The sequence below is a fragment of the Tetrahymena thermophila genome, assembly GCF_000189635.1.
Source record: "Tetrahymena thermophila SB210 genomic scaffold scf_8254788, whole genome shotgun sequence".
Classification (NCBI taxonomy): Eukaryota; Ciliophora; class Oligohymenophorea; order Hymenostomatida; family Tetrahymenidae; genus Tetrahymena; species Tetrahymena thermophila.
This window is the reverse complement of record NW_002476544.1, coordinates 570,206-593,017: the sequence shown is the minus strand read 5'-3', so window position 1 is coordinate 593,017 and position 22,812 is coordinate 570,206. Positions and strand designations below refer to the sequence as shown.

The window sequence follows — 22,812 nt, the reverse complement described above, 5'->3', positions numbered from 1 at the left end:
TTTAAAAATTAGCCACAAAATTAGCTTTTTTAAATAATATTTTTCCTTTTTTTAAAAATGTAATATTTTGTGTTAAAATTTAACTCTTTACCTAACTTTTTTAAAGCATGTAATTATATAATTTTTTATTTGTTTCTATAATTCAATCGAATTTATTGATAAAATAATCATGCTACAAATATGGGTGGATGGACAAATATTTGACATCATTTAATTTAGATTTTTAATATTAGAAAGCTTAAATAATAAAAAATACATACATTACTGCTATTAAAAAATAAATAAATGAATTATTTATTGATTGATTAATTGTTTGAGGTCTATTAATTTCACTAGAAAATGTTCTTTGTATAATTTTTTTAGTAAAATTATTAAAATGGACTAATATTTTAATTATTAAAGCAAAGATTTGTTCGTACTTCTATTTTTCTGTTTTTTTGGGAAATTGAATAATAAGCAAGAAAACTTAGAAATTATCAATCAACATTTTAATTAATTTAAGAGATATTGATTAAATAACAGTATAAAGTGATACTTAATTATGGATTTTTAGAACTAAAATGGGGGATTAGCACAAACTGAAATCTCTTCAATAAGGATGGGCTAAGATTTAATGAGATTGCAATTCTCAAAGATAAAAGAAGAATTTAATTTTAGATAAATTTAGGACGATGGCAGTTTGAATTTTAGCATAGACATAGATAAATACTCTCATCAAAATAGCATCACTGCTGAAAAGCAGTATGACTTAAGAAATTAAGGAGCATTAAATAATGGAGAAGCATAATTAAGTAGAGAAAAAAGAGAATTTGAAAACTAGCAAATCAAAAACAATGAAATGAATAGTCTTTAATCAAGTGGTTAATTCTTATTTCAGAATTCGTCTAAGACTTCAGATATTAGATCAATGTTTAACTTCGATAAGGATAAGCAAGTCTAGTGCAATACTTCAAATAAATCGATAATTTAAGACAGCATGGTTTTGAATGAACATTCGCCAATTAAGACATTAAAAAAAATGTAATCTCAAAGAGATATTTCAGATTGCTCTCAAACATTAAATATAGAGGATAAATTTTAGATAGTCTAAGGAGAGTTAATTGACCCAAAAAATAACACTGTGAAAGACTTATTTTAAACAAAACAGACAATATCTGTATAAAATACTAAGAAATTTCAATTCAACCTTCAAACTATGGTTATAGCCAAAAAATTCATTTCAAACTTAAAGAAAAGAGTGAGCAGCATTGTCTTCAAGTAGTTAACCAGAAAATAATTCAATATAATCGGAGATTTTGCCTCTTATTTTGATTACTATGTTTATACTTAGCGCATGATTTAATCAGAAGTAAATAACATAAAACTATTAATAAATTAATTTGGATTTTTTCTTCAGTGTGAATGCAATTTTAATTAATCTTACTATTTTTAATAAACTTAGAAACGCACGAATACAAAAAAGACCATTTACATAATTAAAAGTATATTTTATAAAAAATTCTTTTCTATTTTAAGCAATTTTAAAATTAAATACTTTCATTAATTTGTAATTAGATTCCAAATTCGGTAACACATTCAGCTAATTCGTAGAAGGAAAATATTTATTTTCATAGGTATGCAAAAGATTAATTTTTATATGACTTATAAATCTTATTTTATATTAAAATAGGAGTCTTTATTCAAGCTGATTTGGTAATAAAAATGATATTTTATTAACTTTTTAAAAATATAATTCTTAGCTTAACTGTTAATTATGATTTAATCATTAATAAATTAGGGATATTTTTATGATACTTCTCACTTTTTATTTAATTGTTACAATACCTATTGAGCACATATCCACTTTCAATCTTAATAATCCTATTTATTTTATAAACCAACATATTGTCCTTTGGATCCTGATATTAGAAATATTTGTTAATTTAAATTCTGTAATTTATTTATTCTTTCAAAGAAATTAAAGTTATTCATATTTTTTTTTTTAAATTAGTCGATTTATGAAAATGGAGAAATCATCAGAAACAGGAAAAAAATCTGCTAAAAATATTTCTGGGATTTGATGTATTTATTTATTTATTTATGAATCTGCTTATTTAAAATTTATAATTTAAATTATTTCAATTTTATTAATTAAAAGGAAAGATTTATTTGTTGCAGTAATATTCATACATTCCAGAAAGCAAATCTAAGAAGAGGGTTTTTCAAAATATTTAGATTATATTGTTTTTATTAAGTATTTGGATACTCCTCAGAAATTAGAAGAAATCACATCCAGACTCTAAATAAGTTAGACGGCCTAAAATTGGTTAAAATTAGTCAAGTTAGAGTTTATAGTACTACTTTTAGTTCACATAGCTTGCTGCATTTTCTTAAGAATAGGTTTATCTGAGATGGAAAATTAAAGCTAATCTTGGATTACTAAATTTTAAGATCAAAGCTTCTCTACTTTTGAATTGTATCTACTCTCTTTATATTATATTATAATAACTATGACTACCATAGGGTATGGCGATATCACACCAGTAACTTAATGTATTAACATCATTTTATCAAGCCAAATATTTCATGAAAATAAATACTCAAAAAATATAATTTTGCTTTTAAACTAACAAAAAAAAAATGTTTGTTCTAATAAAATAAAAATTGATGATTTTTGATTTTATAAATCAAAAAGATGGATAAATCTGTTTTACATTTTTTATGCTAAATAATCATAGCTTAAATCGACATATTAGAATTATATTTAGGAATCTTATTTATCATTTTTAATTAAAATAGATGAAAGAATGTTTATAGCATTAGTTGCTTTAATAGCTACGAATATATGTGCTTACTCATTTAGTTAAATTAATGAAATAGTAAAATATGAAAAATCTAAGAATGAAAATTTTAATAATATGATGCATGGCTTGAATCATAGCATGAACAAGCTTGAGCTAGACATGAGTCTATAGCATAAAGTTAGAAAGTATTTTGAATTTTAATACAAATAAGATATAGAAGGAGCATAAGGACAAGAATAATTATTAGAATAGTTGCCTTCGAGCTTAAAAAATGAAGTATTATTATAAACAAATAACGAAGCTATTCAATCAATAAGTTTATTTTCAAATTTTTCTTCTGATTGCTAAAAAGAGATTTCGCTTAATATAAAACAAAAATATTTTAAACCTGATGAACTCATTTTTAATGAAAACGAAGTGAATGACAAACTATTTTATGTGATATCGGGAAATGTTTAAACTACTCTAGGAATTAGTCTAAAGATTGAAAACACTGCTAATTAGAATGAAATGTAACTTTAGATTTTGAAGGTAAATTTGAAATATTAATATTGATATTATTATTAACTGGTCTTCCATAATAAAAGAAAAAAGATGTTTTTGGTTATGAAGGATTTATTTTAGGCTAAAAAAACCCTTACACTGCTAAATCATACAAAGGAGCTATGATATCTTATATCGAAAGAGATAGGCTCATATAAATTTTGCAGAGTTTTCCCTATGACAAAGTAAAAAATCAATCATTTTATTATAATTGTATACCAAAAATATTTTAAAAATTATTAGGAATTTTATTACATGTTCAAAGATAACCAGATTTTTAAGACATTCAGTTACAAAGTAAATAAATTAAACAAATTTAATATAGATATTATTTTTATCAATAAATTTAATGGATAGCTGTCGTCTTTAAAGGATAATTAAATCGAAAAATTAATTAAATTTAGATATTATTTTTTATCAATAAATTTAATGGATAGCCTTCGTTTTTAAAGGATAATTAATTTTGATATAATTTGTATTTAATATGAAATGAAATTATGTTAAATTAAAAAATTAACTAAATTTACAATTTATTTATTCTTTTTAAAGCATTTATTTATTTTTGTTTGTTTATTTTGTTTAAATTTTGATTTAATTTTAAAAAGGATATTTCAAAATAAGACGTGAAATTTAATAACATAAAACTGAATTAAATTCAAATTAGTAATTGCATAGCATGTGGTAGCTCTAGTCACACTTTAAAGAGATGTCATATAGTATAGCTAAGTTTAAGATATAAAAAAGATAAAAAAGTTTACTTTTAGTAGAGAGATAAGTCGATCAAAAGAAGGGGTTTGGATTTTTTTAAATCTTTATAAAATAATAAATAAATCCAAGAACAAATAATCAATTTTAAAATGGTAAGTGATTAAAATTCAATTATGAGTGATGTCTATTCTGTTTTGTACTCTGAAGAAGACAGTACAAGCAAGCAAAGTAAAACAAACGAAGAAGAAGATTTTAGCTAATAAGATGATTGTAAATTTTAATTTAATATTTAGGTTTTTTAAATTATTTTTCTAACTAATTGAAAGTTCAAGGAAATCAGAAATTATTTTTAAAAATATTTTTTAAGAATAAGGAAATAGGAAACAATAACATAAAAAGAGCACTTATTTGAACCCAAAAATGGCAAATGAATTAGTTGATGTATATAGGAGAAGGAGTTAAAAAGATATGTCTTTGAATTTAGTTAGTATTAATTCTCCAAAATCAGTATACGCAAATAGTGATCTTTAAGCGATTGATGAGGGAGAAGCAGAAAGTGAAAGAGATACATTAAAATCATAAAAAGCTGTAAACGAAGAAAAAATAAAGATAAACCAATTTTAAGAAGACGGTTAAAATAGTAAAAATGAATCAATGCAGAATTCTATAGAAAAAATAGATAGTTTTCTAAACAATAATGGCATACCTAAATTAAATCTTGATAAACCAATTTCAATAGAAATTAATTTGGATATTGCTTCCAAAAAATCTTCCAAAATACCATCGATAAAATCAAAAAAAAATACACATACTACTATCCATCAAAATTCAAGCAGAAAATTGACTGGCCCTTCACCATCGTAAAATTAAATTAATTAAAAAACGATTTCTACAATATGTAATGAGCACTCTGGAAAATCAAATCAATTAATAGCTAATAATATGAACACATCAATAAATGTTGAGATGTATTAGAATGAAGAGATTGTTTAAAAGAAAAGAGTTCAATAAAAAAAACAGACAAAAGATTCAACACAGGATGATCATATTAACAATAACTCCTACATAGCATCTGATGATGATAATTCTCAAAATATTAACTCTAGCTTTGATAGCAACAATAACAATCCCAACAAGTAACTGTCGCTTTAACAAAGAATTATTTAGAAACGTAGACAGAAATACGAAAAAACGTATTATGAAGAAGAAAACAAAATCAGAACTATTATGTAATAATCTCATATGACTTAATTGGAAGCTAATCTCTTTAATATACTACTCCCATCTTCTTAAGGTAAGATAAATATTGATGATGCCATGGATTTACCTTCACCAACTTAATTGTTATAAAGAAGACATAAGTATAACAACCAAGTTTAATTTGATATTTAATAAAATGAATCTTCTGCTTCTCCTTCTCAAATTATTGATTCAAAAAGGAGAAAATCCTCAAAAAAAATAACCCAAAATTCAACTTATAGAAGCGAAAATCAAGAATAAAAACTTTCTATAATAGGGTTGGGTAAATCAAATTCTATCCTATACAGACAGCATTCATTAGCAAGTAAGGCAAATTAGCATGATGGTGTAAAGGATGAAATAAGCTCACCTGTTTCTGTTTCTAGAAGCAATAAAAAACTTAATGCCTAGACTATGGTAATGCTGAATTCCACTCCAAGTGTTAACCGTGAATCATCAGACTATAAAATAAGATTTGAATAAGGAATATAAAATATAGATTTATTAGTTATAAGGAAGTATATGATGATAGAACAAATTAAAGGAAATATCAAAGATTTCATTTTAGTACCAGACAACGAAATTGAAATAGATAAAATTCACAGATATAAAATTTATTTCCCTAAAGGAAACTACAATTATATAATCAAAAAATTTAGAACCAAATTTGACTGTTTAACCAAAACCAAATTTATGACTTCTTAAGTATAAAAAGCTGGTTAAAGAGTGTCTAAAATTTTGAAGTTTTTAAATGGGTAGCAAACTGGATCTAACTAAATTAAACTACAAAATACAAGAGGTGCTAATGGATTTGGTTACAGCGCTTCCTCAAGAAATTCTTTTAATGAAAAAGATAAATGAATGAATGATAGATAAATTCTTAAATTTTAAACAAACCAAATTATTTATTTATTTAACTACTAACTTAACAAATTTAATGCATAAAATAAATGAAGAAATTGTAAAAATGTTTATAAAAGCTTAACTACAAATATAGTTTATGTTAACTACCTATTTTTTTAATTAGATTTATGCAATTTATTAATATAAGTTTATTTATTTACACTCAATTAATTTTCAAAGGTTATCTTTTACAAAAAGTACATACAAACATAAATCTATTTTTAAATACTGCATTGATTTTAATAAAATAATAATTTCTAAATAGCTCTAAAAAAGCAATTTCTGAATATCCTTCTCTCAAAATGTTGAATTATTTTTTATTGTATACCAACCAACTTTTTCTGGTTTAAAAATATTTTATCTTAAGCACAATAAAGCCAAGCTTTATAATAAATTATAAAATATTCTTTATTCTCAATAAAGGTTATGTTAAAAAAGAATTACTCTATATAATTGACTTAATGAGGGTCGGTGGAGGTAATCAAAATAGTCAACCTAGCAACCCCTATTGCCTTATTATAGCCTTAAAACTACCAAAAAATAATAATTTTGATTCTAAAAATTACTCCTCCCTTATAAAAAGTGTCTATTAATAAAGATGTTTGTGCCTCATCTAAAAATAAATAAATATATTTTAAATTTATAGGATCTAGTTAGTATATTTATTTCACACAGTTTAAATTAAGAAATTTAAAAGAAATAAATGTTCAATATTAGATTCTATCTAAAATTAAAAAAAAGCATAACAGACAGACTAATCTATTTATTTATAAAAAAATTTAAAATATTAAAATAAACATTTCGATATTTTTAAGTTAAACTAAAATAAATAATCACTAACATATATTCATTCATTCATTCATTCATTCATTTATTGTATTGTTTACTTCTTTTGCAAATATGTAATATATATAATTACGAAATTATGTATTTTTTATTTATCATTTTCTGATTATTTTAATATTATATTGAATTTCTTAAGATTAAATTCTTATTTTGTTTACTATCATTATTAAGTTAATGCTTGTTCATTCATTCATTCATTTTTCTCATTTAAAAAAATAAACTAAGCTTCTCTACTTAGAAATTTACCTAAATTATAAGTTATTAATTGAGTTTATAAATAATAATATTAATCCAATCTTCAGAAAAATTAAATTAATATAAGCTGTGTATTATAATACTACGAATTTAAAAAAAAGTAGTGTGTTATTTTATAAAGTTATTAAAAATTCAGATAATAAAACGGATGATTGGATATTCATAAGTTAAATTAAAATAATAACTGACTGACTGAATTTCGCTGACTTTTGTTAATTTTAGCAATAAGTCTAAAAATAAAAAACATAAATTAAATTTCAATATTAATTTAAAATATAATAGTAAAAAAATTATAATTTTAATTAAGGAAAATAATAGGACAATTTTAAAACTAAATTTTGAGATATTCTGGAAATTGTACTATGAGTTATAAAATACAGAATTATGTTATTATATTAAAATTTGAGTTCTATCAAATTTTAATATGCTGTAAAGCTGCTGCTATTCTGAGTAATGTTTAAATTTAAAAACAAATATCTTAAAAAGACTATTAAATGCCAAGTATTTTAAAATACTTAAGATTTTAGTTGGATAATTTAATAATTACTTACTATTTCTAAGTTTTAGATAAAAATTAATTAAACATCTTAAATTACATTTAAATTCAAATGATATATTTTAGCAAAATCATTGCTAATTTTCTTAATATCAAGAAATTTTGGTGTTTTATTATAATATAAAATAAATGCTCGAATGAGCTGATTTAATAAATTTGATTAGCTAGTTAGTTAGTTAGTTAGTTATCTATTTCCTTTCAACTAAAGTATATTCTTAAATGATTTAAATTGTATATAAAATACTCAACATAAATTATTAAAAAACATTGTAATCAATCATATTAAATATCTCAAAAATTAATAAAAAGATAAAAAAGAAGCAAAAAATAGACGGCATAAATAACTTACAACATACAAAAAAATTTCAATGGAAATAAAAGAAAATGAGCAAGATAGTGGATTGCACGCGAGGTAGGCATTAATGAAACAGCGTTTTATATACAGAAATACTGAAAGCCAATAATAAAAACCTCTCTATAAAGAGGACGAGATATCTTTGAGTGCATCTGAGATATCTGAAAGGGAATTATAAATTTAAGATAATACTTACAACTTAAAATATGAAAATACAAGAGATAAAATGAAGTTTCAGAACAACTTTTAATAGGAAACGAGCAGTCCTCATTCATTAGTATTTTTTTCTAATTGCTAGATAGATCTAACTATGCAAGAGAATTAGCATAAATCTATGGAAAATAAATTCAAATTTAGGCATGGCAACGAAGAGAGTATCCAAAATTCTTAACTTGCCTTTCATAACAGCAACTATTAGCTCAACAAAGAGAGACAATTTTATGAGAATAGTATTGTAGAAAATACATCTGAAGGAAAAAACAAAAAGAATAGTATAAATTCTAGCAAGCCCTATTAAGGGAAGACTTAACCACAAGAAGGTGAAAACGCCAATTCTTAAGATTCGAAGATGAATTAAAAGTAATAGGAGGAACCTCATATAAATCCTATTTAGAATAAAACTTTAAAGCACATGATTCATTAAAACAAAGTGAATAATATAAAAAAGAAGTTTATTAATAACCTCATAACATCATGCCCAAGTGTAACTTTCAAACATCTGACAAGAAAATAATTTGGGATTATAAATGACTTCTCATCTGATTTTGGTTACTTTATCCATAACACAAATCAACTAATATTTTCTGAGGTAATTTATTAATAAATAATTTTTGAATTACTTGTATTAAAATTGCTAATTTATTTAAAAAATAGAAAAGCTCATATATCAAGAAGATTGCTTATTCTGTTGGAAGTAATAAATAAATAGCTTTGAAATTAATTAAATAATTCATTTATTTAGATGTTTTTTATTTATTTTTGGGGAATTCACGAAAAGTGGATTTTGCTTTTTAATTATTGATTGATTGAATTGAATTAATAAATTTGATAATTCAATCAAACAAAACTGCTCTTCACAAAAATATCAACTCATCTTCTTAATTTACATCAAATAAAATTTTGCTTTTTTTCTAAATGTTAATTCATTCGTTGTTTTTATTACATAAATTAGATACAAAATTAAGTGACGTACTTAGCTCTTTTATGAGTGGAGATTACTTATTCTAATCCGTAAATAATTACTTTTTTTAAGCAATCATCATTAATATTTAATTTTTGCTTTCTATAACTAAATAGCTGTAATAATCTAATTTATTTTTTAATTAAATAGGATTCTCTCTTTAAATTTGTTTGGTAAAAAATCATATCAAAATTTTTATTTTCATAACGCATTTATCAAAAATTTTAGGGATATTCTCATGATTTTGCTAACAGTTTATCTTATGATTGTAACCCCTTTAGAACATATCTTTTATTTTAGCAAAGAATCGTTTATCTATTTTTTTAGCTCATAAATGGTTCAGTGGATTCTTATTTTAGAGATTCTTGTTAATTTTAATTCGGTAAAATACAAATAGATTTTTTCTAATTTTAAATTTCATTTAATCAAAGAGAAAAAGTTTGAATTATTTTTTAAATTAACTTTTCTAATCGAATAGGTTACTTACGAAAACGGAGAAGCCATAACAAATAGGATAAAAATATGCTAAAAATATTTTTGGAATTTCATGTAAATAAAAAATTACTTCAACGCTTAAATTAATTTTTAGTCAGAATTTTGATATTTTCTTCTTCTGCATGCATTTCTCCATAAAAAATGCTAATTTTTGTAGTATTTTTAAAGCAAAAAAATACATTATGTTTATTTTTGCTTTAATTAGCTAAACTTACAATGTTTCAAAAAGATAAATCAAAATTTTGCATTGTTTACAGTGAAAAAAAACAAAAATTAATTTAATTACTATTAATAGAAAAGATGTAGCAATTGTAGTCATTTTTCAACTTTCTAAAAATATAGACTAAGATAGCTTAATCTATTATCTTGATTATATAATTTTTTTGAAGTACATTGATATCCCACAAAAACTACAAGAGTTGGAAACAAAGTTATAAATTAGTTAGACAAAATTGAATTGGATAAAACTCATCAAGTTAGAATGCTTGGTTTTGCTAATTGCTCACGTGGCTTGTTGCATTTTTCTAAGAATAGGATTGACTGAAATGAGGCTAAACAACGATTCATGGATAACTCAATTCAAATACGATGATAACTCAAACGAAAAAAATTATATAATTTCTTTGTATTACATAATTATAACAATGACCACTATTGGATATGGAGATATAACACCCTTCACTACAAGTAAATCTATGCTTTCTTCTTATTCTTATCAGATAAATTAGTCTAAAAATGCAGTGTGAATATTTATTTTCATATTTTAATGTCAAAAATAAAAATGAAAATTATTACAAGATGCTTTTATAGAAAAGTAAATTTAAATAAAGCGTTATATCACTCTAAATCATTAAATCATTGAAATATTGAACCACTTTAAAAAAAAGCAAAGATATTTATCAAAAGATTTCTTTCCAGTAATAAAATCTGATTTACATTATCTTTCTATACATCATAACAAGATAAAATAGCGTCAAGTAAACTAATAGAAAAAATAAAAATTCAAATAATGCTTCTATATAAATAAGGTTTCCATTAAATTCTCAAAAATGATCTTAATAAATTGATTTATCTATCTAATTCATAATCATTAAAAGAGATCTTAGAAAAAATATTTTAATTATGATTTTTTATAAACATTTAGATGAAAAAATATTTATGATTTTAGTTGCAATAGTAGCTACAAATATATGCGCTTACTCTTACACTTAAATAAATGAAATCGTGAAATATGAAGAATAAAAGAAGTAAATTTATTAATAAACTATGCAAGGAATAAATAATGAAATGAATAAAATGGGACTAAATATTTTATTGCAGCACAAAGTAAGAAAACATTTTGAGTTTTAGCTTTACAAAGAAGAAGAGAAGAAGAAATACTCCGAAAATTTATTTGATGTATTGCCAAAATCGCTCAAAGAAGAGGTTCTTCAAGAATTAACACAAGGGCTCTCAAATGAAATAATAGTACTGAAAAATATGTCAACTTCATGTCTAAAAGAAGTGAGAAATAGCATTAAGTAAAAAGTACTTTTCCCAGAAGAAATTATTGTTAAGCACAATGAGCTTGATAACTGTATTTATTATGTCGCTTAGGGCTCTGTGACTCTAAGCATTCCAGTTTAAGTCCTTTCAAATGAGAAGTACCATAAAACTCCATTTATGAATGTGAAAACGCTTACAGTAATTCGCTTTTATTATTTGCAAAATTTACTTTCTATTTAGAAAAAATAAGAATTTTGTTGGCTCTCTCTTGATGCTTGTTTCAATATTATTTGATCACAAACTTAGCAAGCAAGCAAACAAAATTTCTTAATTAATTTTTAAAAATAAATTTTTTTTGAGATAATTATAAAATACTACTTTTTCCAATAAAAAAATTTACTTATTAAAGCTCTTCCTATCAATTTGCCTATTCAAATATTAATTTACCTATTTATTTAATTAAGAAAAATACTGCGTTTGGATACGAAGGATTTCTTTTAGATTAAGTGAGTCCTTACACAATTAAATCTGATGGAGTAGGGTTTTTGCTATTAATTCAAAAAGATGAGTTTTTAAGCATTTTGAAAAGACACCCTCGCGATTATGTAAGTTATTTTACTTCCTTACTTTTTTAATTTAACTTAACTTAATTCAATTGAATTCAATTAATAGGAAATGTACATGATGCTTAAGGATGAAGCTTTGCTAAATAAAAAAACAGAAAATATAATTTAGAACTGCATGTCATGCAATGATTCTAACCATTAAATCGGATCTTGTCCTTATGTTACTTTTTTTAAAAAGCGATGGAAAAAACCTATTAAACAAGAAGTTATCAGATAAACCTTTAATCGTTAGAGAAAAGATAGAACTAAATCTAATTCTTATAAGAATTTAATCATTTATTAAGATTGTGCCAAGGAATTCGTATTAACACAGTAAAGAGATGAAGAGATCAATGAACTTTATAATTTGCTGAAGAGCAATAAATAAGCAACTCAAAAAGATTTTGTTTCAAGTGAAACAACTAATAGCAGCGAGTCAGACATGACTGAATAATTAGAAGAAGATTCTTCGTCTTTTGCTAATTTTGTAAACTCCTAAAAGCTTACTGTTTCTTTGTAAAATAACTTAATGCAGAATTAGCAATAATAGAAAAGCAATCAGTTCATTTCAACAGAGTAAAGAGGAATTTAAGAGTAGCTAAAAATGAAATCAAAAAGAGAAAGCTTTGAAATTAAAAAAGGTAACTCTTCTGATAATACTAAGAATATGAATACGACCAATGGTGTCTAAGGAGTTTAATCGAGATAGCTTTACGTAATTGAAGAGGGGGAAGAAGACACTATACAATAATCAATGAATAGATCACTTGATTCGTATAATAAAATAAAGAAAAGTATTCAAGAGAGTATATTCTAAAGATAAAATGAAGAAAAATAATTTGAAAAGAATAGCTCGAAACAAAATGAAAATACTAGCAGCAACAGCAGCATCTTTCCTCCTTCTTCAAACGAAAAAGTAACTTAGAGAAATGTTGATTATCAAGATTTAAATATTGCTCCTGCTCAAATATATTCTAATACATCAATTTTAAATGATATTCCAGATAAGAATAAAGTTAATTCTGCATAAATTATTGAAGATAATAGCTAAAATGTGAGCAAAACGTCTATTAATGTATCTACTTCTCTTCAACAGGCTAGGTAAAACAATAATCAATAAAAGAAAAGTACTGCACAATCACCATCAAAAATAGAAAACTCGAAAAAAAGAAGTAGCTAAACTTCAATAAAAGATTTAAATAAATTTGAGATGACCAGCAAACATTTAACTGAAGAGCAATGGGATATCGAAGACGAAAATAATAATATGAAACTAAGCGGAAAAAAATAGGTTTAGGCGAACAAAGAATAGACTTTTTAAGATGAAATGTTTAACATTTACTAAAAAAATGCTAAAAAAGCCTTGAGATCGGAAAGACGTGTTTCTTCTCTAATAAACAAAGAATTGGAATCTCCTTATAAATTTTCTACTGTCAGTAACCTTCTTTTCGATGACTTTACTTCTCCTGTTTTGATCTCTCCAACAAAAAGAAAGAATAAATACACATAATCTATCATAATTTAAAACTTAGAGCACATTGAGAACAACCCTGTTTTCTTGCATAACTAATCAAGCACAAGTTAAAGCTAATTTGATAGTGAATGCATTATATAGTAGACTCCTTCCAATTAGTAAATAAGTTTACAAGGAAACCTCATCTCAACTTCTCCTCTTGTTCTCCAAAAAAGGAGCTCACAAAAAATGTTATCAAACTAAGTGAAATTTTCTCAAAATATTCAAAGTCATTAACCAGGTAATACAACACCTCGTAACAGTTTACCTACAAATAGTGCATATCCTTAACAAATAGATTAACAGTTTGATATACAAATACCCTCTAAAAATAGAGATCAAAGAGCAAGATAAAGCTTCTCTCAAGCAGTGCAAAATGACTAAGCAAAATATCAGCCGCAATCAACATCTCCAAAAAATTCAGAAAGTAAGATGAATCTAATGAACATGTCAATGTCTGAGTACAAATAATAAACTTTGCAAAATTTAAATTATGCAAGCAGTTAAGGGAAAATGCAAACTCATTTAATGCTCTCCTCAGGTGAATCACACTAATACTCCTCAGAATACTAAATTAAATTTTAAGAAGGCCTGCAAGATTTGGACATGTTGATTGTAAGAAAGAATCTAAGAATAGCTTATGAAAAAGGTTTTATCAAAACTGATCTTGTTAAAGTCTTAGATAACGAAATTGATATTGACATAATGAAAAACTATAATTTTTATTATCCCTAAAAGAATGCTAGAGTTGTAGTTTTCAAATTGCGCAGATTTCAATAAGTAGCTAATTCTAAGAAAAGCAAAATAGTTTCTAAAATTAACATTGAAAACAAAAAAAAGATCAGGAAGAGCAAATAATCAGAATATAGCAGTCTGTCCGTGAAGAATCTAAGTACAAAACCAAATAGTGCGACCATGAATCAACTATCAAGACCTTCTTTAAGAATATCTTGAAAACTCAATTTTAAAAAAATCAACTAACCAATTTATTTTGATGTAGAAAAAAATAAATTAATGTAGATTTTAATAAGTTGCTAATTAATTAATTCTAAGAAAAGCAAAATAGTTAGTTTCTAAAATTAATTTTGAAAACAAAAAAAAGATAAGGTAGAACAAATAATCAGAATTTAGCAGTCTGTCCGTAAAGAATCTTAGTACAAAGCCAAAAATAGTGAAACAATGAATCAACTATCGAGACCTTTTTAAGAATATAACTAATTTTTTTAAAAAGTAACTAACCAATTTATTTAAATCAAAATAATAAATTAACTAAATACCTTCCTTAAAATTTTATCCTTATTATAAATATTAATATATTTAAATCTTTTGTAAATAAATCTAATAAAAATATGTTTGTTTAATTCTATGTATTTCTTCGAATAAATCTTAATCTTTATAGAAAAAAATGATGTCTAAAAATAATAATATTTATAATTTATTTTCATTCATTTTCATAATAAATAAAATATGTAATACATAAAGAAAGCCAAATTAACTTTGATTTTTACGCTTTGGCTTCTCTAAAACTCTTAAAATATTTTCGCTCATTAAAAATGAGTATTCTATTTTTTTTAATGATAAATATTTTACATTTATTTGATATAATTTGATTAAATTTAATAAACTCAGTTGATTATTTTAATATTTTTTTTTCTATTATGATTTTATAAACTATAAGTAGGGTTTTAAGATAATTAATCAATTGATTTAGTTATTGAAATTTTAAGACTTTTTGAATATCATTTAATTATTTATTTGTAAGCTTAAAAAATATTTAAAAATATGTTAAATAAGTCATAAATGATATTTTAAACTCAATAATAAGTTTTTTTGTTTATTTTAAATAAAATCTATTTTATTCTTATTATAAAAAATATATGAAAATAACTTATAAATAGTACTTAAAGAAAATAATTTCATTTTATTACATATTAAATTCAATTTCTTTACCTAAATACTAAAAATTCTTAACTTTTTTGATAGCATTTATTTATTTGTTTGCTTGCTTAAAAATATGTTAAATAAGTCATAAATAATATTTTAAATTCAATAATAGATTTATATGTCTATTTTAAATAAAATCTATTTTATTCTTATAATAATATATAAATGAAAATCACAAATAAATTGTACTTTAAGAAAGTAATTTCATTTTATTACATATTAAATTTAGTTTCTTTATGTAAATACTAAATATTCTTAACTTTTTTTGATATCATTTATTTATTTGTTTGTTTGCTTAAAAATAATAGATTTATATGTCTATTTTAAATAAAATCTATTTTATTCTTTAATAATATATAAATGAAAATCACAAATAAATTGTACTTAAAGAAAGTAATTTCATTTTATTACATATTAAATTTAGTTTCTTTATGTAAATACTAAATATTCTTAACTTTTTTTGATATCATTTATTTATTTGTTTGTTTGCTTAAAAATGTTAAAAAAATATGTGAAATAAATCATAAATAATATTGTAAATTCAATAATAGATTTATTTGTTTATTTTAAATAAAATCTATTTTATTCTTATGATAATATAAATTTGTATATCAATTATAAGTAGTACTTAAAGTATATAATTTCATTTTATTACACGTTAAATAAATTTTGTTAATGTAAATACTAAAAATTATTGATTAAATAAATTGAAATTCTAAAATACTTATATTTGTTTTTTATATTTTTAAATCGTTAAAAGTAATTTTATATGCTTTTATAATATGTTTATATTCATTAAATGATTAGTGAATGAAAATAACTATTAATAATTAAAGATCTAACTAATTATTATCTCTACCTTAAAAAAGAATTATTTAATGTTGTATTTTTCAATATAATTTATTAAAAATTCAGTGTAATATGGTATTTGTTTAAAAGGTATTTTAAATTTACATTTTTAGAAATAGTTTGAATATTAATCAGATTAGAATTACTTTTAAGCTCTTAATTATTTGAACAATATTATTATTAATATTTTAGTTTACTTAATTAATTGTGGATATGAGTGAGTAGTTAAAAAATTGATAGAAAAGTAAATTAATCTTAAATGACCATAGTAATTATTTAATCTGAAGAAATTAAATAAACAAAGCAAAATTGATTTTGATCTATAAAATTATCTAATTAAAATATACCAAATTGTTATTAAAATTTCTTTCTAGTACATAAATATTATGCATGTATTTATACTAAATTATGCATTAATTTTTTTATTTTTCTCATAACTTATTATTTGTTATTAACATTTTTATTCTAGCTTTATAGAATATTTTATATACATACTTGAATTCGAAGTACTTTTTCTAGAATTAATAAAAAATCTGATATCTACAACTTTATATAGATGCACTAAATTATTTGAACTTGTTCTAACCAAATAAAAAACATATTTGTATTATACTTCTTATTTGAAACATTTAGATCCTTCCTTTCTATTTATAACAACTATCACTCTACTTGAAAATTTTATAATTAATTAATTAATTGATTGATTGATTTATTGAAAAATAAAGTAATAATATCATAAGATAAATTGTAAATAAAATAATAACAAATAAATAAATTATCAATATCTTGAATCTAAAATATGAATGATAGTGATGTTTCATCTCTTAAACAAAGATAAGAAAGAATGAGATCTGCTTTAAGATAATAATAAAATTAGAGTATAACTTAATAGCATTAAATTTATAATCTTGACGATGAAAATCTCTTTATGAGTTTTGTTGAAATAGCAAATACAAATAATTCAAAGTAGATATTTGATAAGAGCTCATAATATGTAAATAATTAGTAAATAGAAAGTATTCCAATGAATAACAGGCATGAGGAGATAGATTTTAACTTGAAATTCGATTTAATAAGTCCTAATAATAAAGCAAATTTTATTTTCAGTGATGTTAAGTTAGAAGTGATTAATGATGCACAGTCTAATCAAACATTAGATAATTATTGTTAAAACAAAATAAGTAAGCAGAGAGAAAGAAACTCTGTTTTGAGTAATATTTAAGAGATTAATCACCATTCAATTAGTGAAGAATCACATTAGGGATAGTAAAATGGTTAAAAAAATGGAATGAAATCTATAAATTTTAATTCTTAGAAAGAAAAGCATAACGATTAAGAGCTTTTAAAGACTTAATCGAATGGCTAATAAAATGATTAAGAGATTTAAAACTATCTAAAAATATCTTTCAATAAACTTTCATTTATGGCGAGATTTAAAGTGTTAAAAAAATTCATAACTAAAATGAAAATGAACGTTAGAAATATATTATCTAAGGATTTATCTGAAAGCCAGCATGACATAATAGATGACAAGTCATCCAACTATGATGTTTTCATATTTTAGGAATAGATTACACATAATTAAGTAATTAATAACTACTTTATTACTCTGTTATTTACAAAATTGATTAACTCTTCTAATCCATACACTTTTTAATTAATAGATTAGTAAATTCTTCTAAAAAATAATACATGCTGTATCAAGTAAATTTATTTAATTACATTTATTTCATTTTCTTAAATTAATTATAATAATTATTTCTATATGTTCAACTGTTTTTATAGAATGCTTGCCTTAAAATAATTAATACATACATACATATGTGACATATTTTTATTATTTACTGATCTATTATTTTCTAGTATAGAGAAAAATTAATTATAAATTTACGCATCAAATCTAGGTCTTATTAAATTATTCAATATTAAAAAGGCTTTTTTAAAACTGAAAAATTTACAAATTTCATATCAGGAAGGTTTCTTTTCTCACAGGTATTACTTAAATATTACATTACATTTATATTAAATAATGTTAAATTAACTAACTATAAAAGGGATCAATTATAAGACTCGTTTGGTAATAGAAAAAATTACCATCAAATAGTTAAAAATAATTTAAAAAAAAGGGATATACTTTTAATCTTATTGACGTTCTACTTGATAGTTTTTATTCCTTTTGATCACGTTTATGATTTTGAGTCAAATTAATTCTTTACTATATTTCACGATGATATTGTTTAAATAATTCTTACAGTTGAGATATTTGTCAATCTTAATTCAGTAACTCATTTTTGTTTTCTTATTCTTCTTCAATTTACTTATTCAAAATTATTTTAATAGGAAATTTACTCAAATGGATTTGCAATTTAAGATAGAAAAATTATTTTTTAGAAAACGTTGATGAAGAATTTGTAAATTATTTGTCAATTTTTCAAATTTTGTTAATTTCAAATTTATATAGGAGAGATCTTACTGTATTGATTCTTTATCGAATATCTAGAAGTCAACAAAATTAAGATAATGCATTAAAATATTTTGATTATATTGTTTTTTTTAAATATCTTGACATACCCAAAAAGTTAAATGAATTAGAGACTAAATTACATATTAGCGAATCAGCTTAAAATTGGCTAAAACTATTAAAGCTTGAAATAATTGTTATTGTACTAGCTCATGTTGCGGGATGTATATATTTAAGGATAGGTCTTTCAGAGTTAGGTTCCGGAAACAATTGTTGGATTAGCTAATTCAAACTCAATCCTCAATAAACTTTAGAATTGTACTTGGTCTCTTTATATTATATGATCATATCTATGGTGACAATTGGTTACGGTGATTTTTTTCCTACTACCATGTGTAAACAATTAATTAATTAACATTTATTAAAATATCAAGTCAAATAAATTAAAATCTTAATGAAAAACCCAAGTATTCGCATTAATTAAATCATTGATAGAAATGATTAGCTTTAAAACTATTTATAGAACTATAATCAATAAAAATTTTTTTATGTAATGATAGATGAAAGAGGATATATAATTATAGTAGCTTTGATAGCCACCAATGTTTGCGCTTATTCCTTCTCGCAAATTAGCGAAATAGTTAAGTTTGAACAAGCAAAAAAAGAAAACTTCAATTAGATGATGAGAAATATAAATCAACAAATGAAATAAAATAGGATCAGTATGATTTTATAATAAAAAGTGAGAAAATTTCATGAGTATTATTATTACTCTTCGACCTAAAAGAAAGACCTAACTGAAAAAATAGTAGAATATCTACCCACCTAGATGAAGATAGAATATTATCTAGAAAAAAATTAACAGCTAATTAACCAAGTCCAAATGTTTAAAATTCTATCGCATAAATGTGTTGAGTAAATTTGTTGCAAGATAAAACAAAAAATTCTTACTTCAGATGAAATTTTGCTTGAATAAAACATATAAAATGAGTGTCTCTACTTTATTAACAAGGGCTCATTAGATGTTTATATTACAGCCAACGTCAAAAAAGAGCAATATTAACTTAAGAAAGTACTAACTTTAAATGTAAATTAACAAATATTACCAAAAAATTAAATATTTATTTATTTATTAATTAAAATATTTACTTAATAGAGTTCAGAAGTTATAGGCTACGAGGGCTTTTTGTTAGGTTAGTAGAATATTTTTTTAGTCAAATCTTAGGCTGACACCATAGTGTCATACATTGAATGGCCCTAGTTTTTAGATATTCTTAAGCAATTTCCTGATGATTAAGTAATTAATTAATAATTCAAAAGCATTTTTTATTTTTCGATAACTTAATAAAATTTTTTATCAAATTTTTACCTAAATAAGGAATAAAGTTACTGTTTTTTCAAATGAATTTAAATGTTAATATTCTTTCAGTAGATTTTGCCAATATTATTTTTACATAAATTTTATTTAATGTTTTTAGTGTTTAAAATTATTACTTAAATTTTATGTATTTATTTTGGTTATTTTTAGGAAAAAATACTTCATTTAAGAGATAAAACTTTGTATGGATACCCAGGAATTTCCAAGTTAAAATTAAAGTGTGTTTCTTGCAGTTCCTATGATCACTAGTATAATGAATGTCCTTATATAAATTATAGAATGAGGTATAAGGAAAATAAGGATATTAATAAAAGATAAAAATAAGTTAGAAAAAAGAAACTAAAGTCTTCTACATTTTAAAACTTAAATTATACTTAAAGACAAGCTATGCTTGCATAAATAAATAATGGAGGTTCAATACTAAGTGACGCAATTTCATGCTTAAATAGTGATTATGAAGAGGGCCCAGAAAATATTTAATTGAGATCTAAATCTTGCTCAACATAATCAAATTAATCAGAAAAAGAAGAAATCTCAAAGTCATAAGCATAATAACTTTTGCCTGATTTAAAAAGAAATTAAAGCTAAACTTAGAAATTGATTGAGAGCAGTGATTAGTTTTTGCATTCTTAGTAAAATATTGCAGATATTCAAGATTTTAAGAATTTATAAACAAAAATGAGTTTATAGTAGCAGTAATAAAATGAATCACCTCCTCCTTAAAAAAATTCAGGAAGAATTTTGAGTGAAATAAACTACATGCAAGGGAGGAACGAAGTGTAAATACTTAGCAGGAAATAAAAGGCATCGACTTATAATTAAATAAGCCACAACAGAAACGTTGAGTTTGAGGATTAAAATAAGCTCAGTTCAAATTACAATAAGAGAAATTCTAAAAAAATATACGATGCATCACCGCTGAGTAAGAGATATTCAAAAACAGCTGAAACTATAATCTAATAAATGTGGCAATAAACTCTGATTTCGCCTTAATTCAAAAAGAAAAAAGAAAAAGAAGACAACTAAAACGAAAACGCTTAGAAAAAAACTCCAAACGAGTTATTACTTGAACAGGTTTTCAAAAAGAGAAAAAGAAAAGCTAGTAAATTGTATCAGCTAAAATATCAGCAAGTAGCTGAGAGGCTTGCTTAGAAGAAATAAACTTTTTTCAGTCCATTAGATGAAAATATTTAAAAGAATATCAATGATTTATTTTAGAAAAACGTGAACTCATAAGGTTAAGATTAAAACATATATAATGCTGTTTAAATTTTAAGCTAAATAACTCCTAAGAAATTGAAGAGTTCTAAGTTGAGTGAAAAAGGTGATTTCATTAAAGAATGCATTGAAAAATCAAAAAGAGAATTCGCAGATTCTTCTGCCTAATTTGTAAAATTAAGTAATCAATCTAATAATTCATAAATTAATTAAAATGATTAAGCTGATAATTAATCCCTCTTGGCTGATTAGTTGATTCTACAAAGCTTAGCAGTTGAAGAAGCTATGATACGCACATAGTTAAATATTCAAGACATCGATCTACTTAGAGTAAGAAAAGTTTACTTACTTCTCTAGCAGTAGAACAAAAACAGTTTAAATAACTTAATAGAAGTGCCTGATAATGAAATGGACATAGATTAAATGAAAGAGTACACATTCTACTATCCAAATTATAACTGCAATAAAATAATCAGAAAAATTAAAAATTTATAATTAAAAATTCAAAAGCAAAAAGATAAAATAAATAATACTACAAATAGAAAAACTAAATATAGTATTAAAAAAGTTAATAGAGTAAGTATACCTTCAACAAAAGCTAGCGAGTAGCTATTTTCTACTAAACTAAATACAAAAAATACAAATTAACATATAAACTGAATAATTAAAGTGTTAATAAAATCAAATTAATAGTTGTTTCAATTTATAATATATTTATTTATTTATTGATTTTACTTTAGATATTAATTAATCAAAAATCTGTTAAAAAATAAATAAATTCTTAAAAATGTAATCTTACAATTATCAATTTTTTAATTATTCAAATAAGTTTTTTTTTAATTTCTTGTAAAACTAAATTTAAAATGATAATTAGAATTCTAAATCATAGGTTTATCAAAATTGGGATACAGCATTAATCGCTTAGAAATTAGATAAATTTTTTTAAAATTTTTAAAATCAAAAAATTATTCTTAAAAACAAAAAAAAGAAAGATAATTCTATAGAAATCTACATTAAATTGTAATCTAAAATTTTAAAAACTATTTGCGAAATTTATATCAATCAATACTATAAATTGGCTGCGCAATTTATATTTATAAATTTTGAGAATCAAATAATTATTAGAAATGAATAAAATAGGTCCAGTTTTTTAAAGGAAATTTAAAATATTTTTTATAAATGAAAGGTAACTAAATGATTACTCTGCTTTATAAACTCACTATTGTTTAATTAATTTCAAAGAAAGAAAGACTACTAAATTAAATACATATAGTTTTAATGGATATTTAATTGATTTACATATGCTTATTTACTAACCATAAAAAAACATACTTCATCTAAATTTCATTGAAAAAAAATTTTAAAGCAGCAATTTACATTAAAAATTTAACTATCTTTTAACATATCAATGAATCACATAATTAATTTATTCATAATTGTTAGATCAAATATTAAAAAATAAAGAAAAGTAAATTAAGTCAAAAAGAATACTAATT

At 22.8% G+C, this 22,812-nt stretch overlaps 3 protein-coding genes across 3 annotated transcripts; all 3 read left to right on the top strand. All coding sequences in view use genetic code 6, as the record gives it.

The window, feature by feature from the left end:
- Positions 1-598: 598 nt before the first annotated feature.
- On the top strand, positions 599-6,134 carry TTHERM_00263570 (cyclic nucleotide-binding domain protein; the record flags this gene model as incomplete). Its single annotated transcript, XM_001009106.2, has 10 exons — positions 599-1,348; positions 1,442-1,481; positions 1,555-1,613; positions 1,991-2,061; positions 2,138-2,532; positions 2,779-3,314; positions 3,371-3,511; positions 3,570-3,623; positions 3,932-4,304; positions 4,402-6,134. 10 exons carry the CDS (start codon positions 599-601, stop codon positions 6,132-6,134), a joined length of 4,152 nt encoding a protein of 1,383 aa, XP_001009106.2.
- Positions 6,135-8,201: 2,067 nt separating this feature from the next.
- On the top strand, positions 8,202-14,420 carry TTHERM_00263550 (cyclic nucleotide-binding domain protein; the record flags this gene model as incomplete). The annotated part of the gene is made up of 8 exons (XM_001009104.2): positions 8,202-8,996; positions 9,062-9,101; positions 9,360-9,418; positions 9,847-9,917; positions 10,159-10,550; positions 11,008-11,546; positions 11,813-11,953; positions 12,021-14,420. The coding sequence occupies 8 exons, from the start codon at positions 8,202-8,204 to the stop codon at positions 14,418-14,420; spliced, it is 4,437 nt and encodes a 1,478-aa protein (XP_001009104.2).
- A 2,638-nt stretch (positions 14,421-17,058) lies between these two features.
- TTHERM_00263530 (cyclic nucleotide-binding domain protein) lies at positions 17,059-21,976 on the top strand (the record flags this gene model as incomplete). Its single annotated transcript, XM_001009102.2, has 10 exons — positions 17,059-17,844; positions 17,924-17,963; positions 18,193-18,251; positions 18,314-18,336; positions 18,386-18,539; positions 18,600-18,670; positions 18,721-19,115; positions 19,281-19,807; positions 19,877-20,017; positions 20,249-21,976. The coding sequence occupies 10 exons, from the start codon at positions 17,059-17,061 to the stop codon at positions 21,974-21,976; spliced, it is 3,924 nt and encodes a 1,307-aa protein (XP_001009102.2).
- Positions 21,977-22,812: the final 836 nt, after the last annotated feature.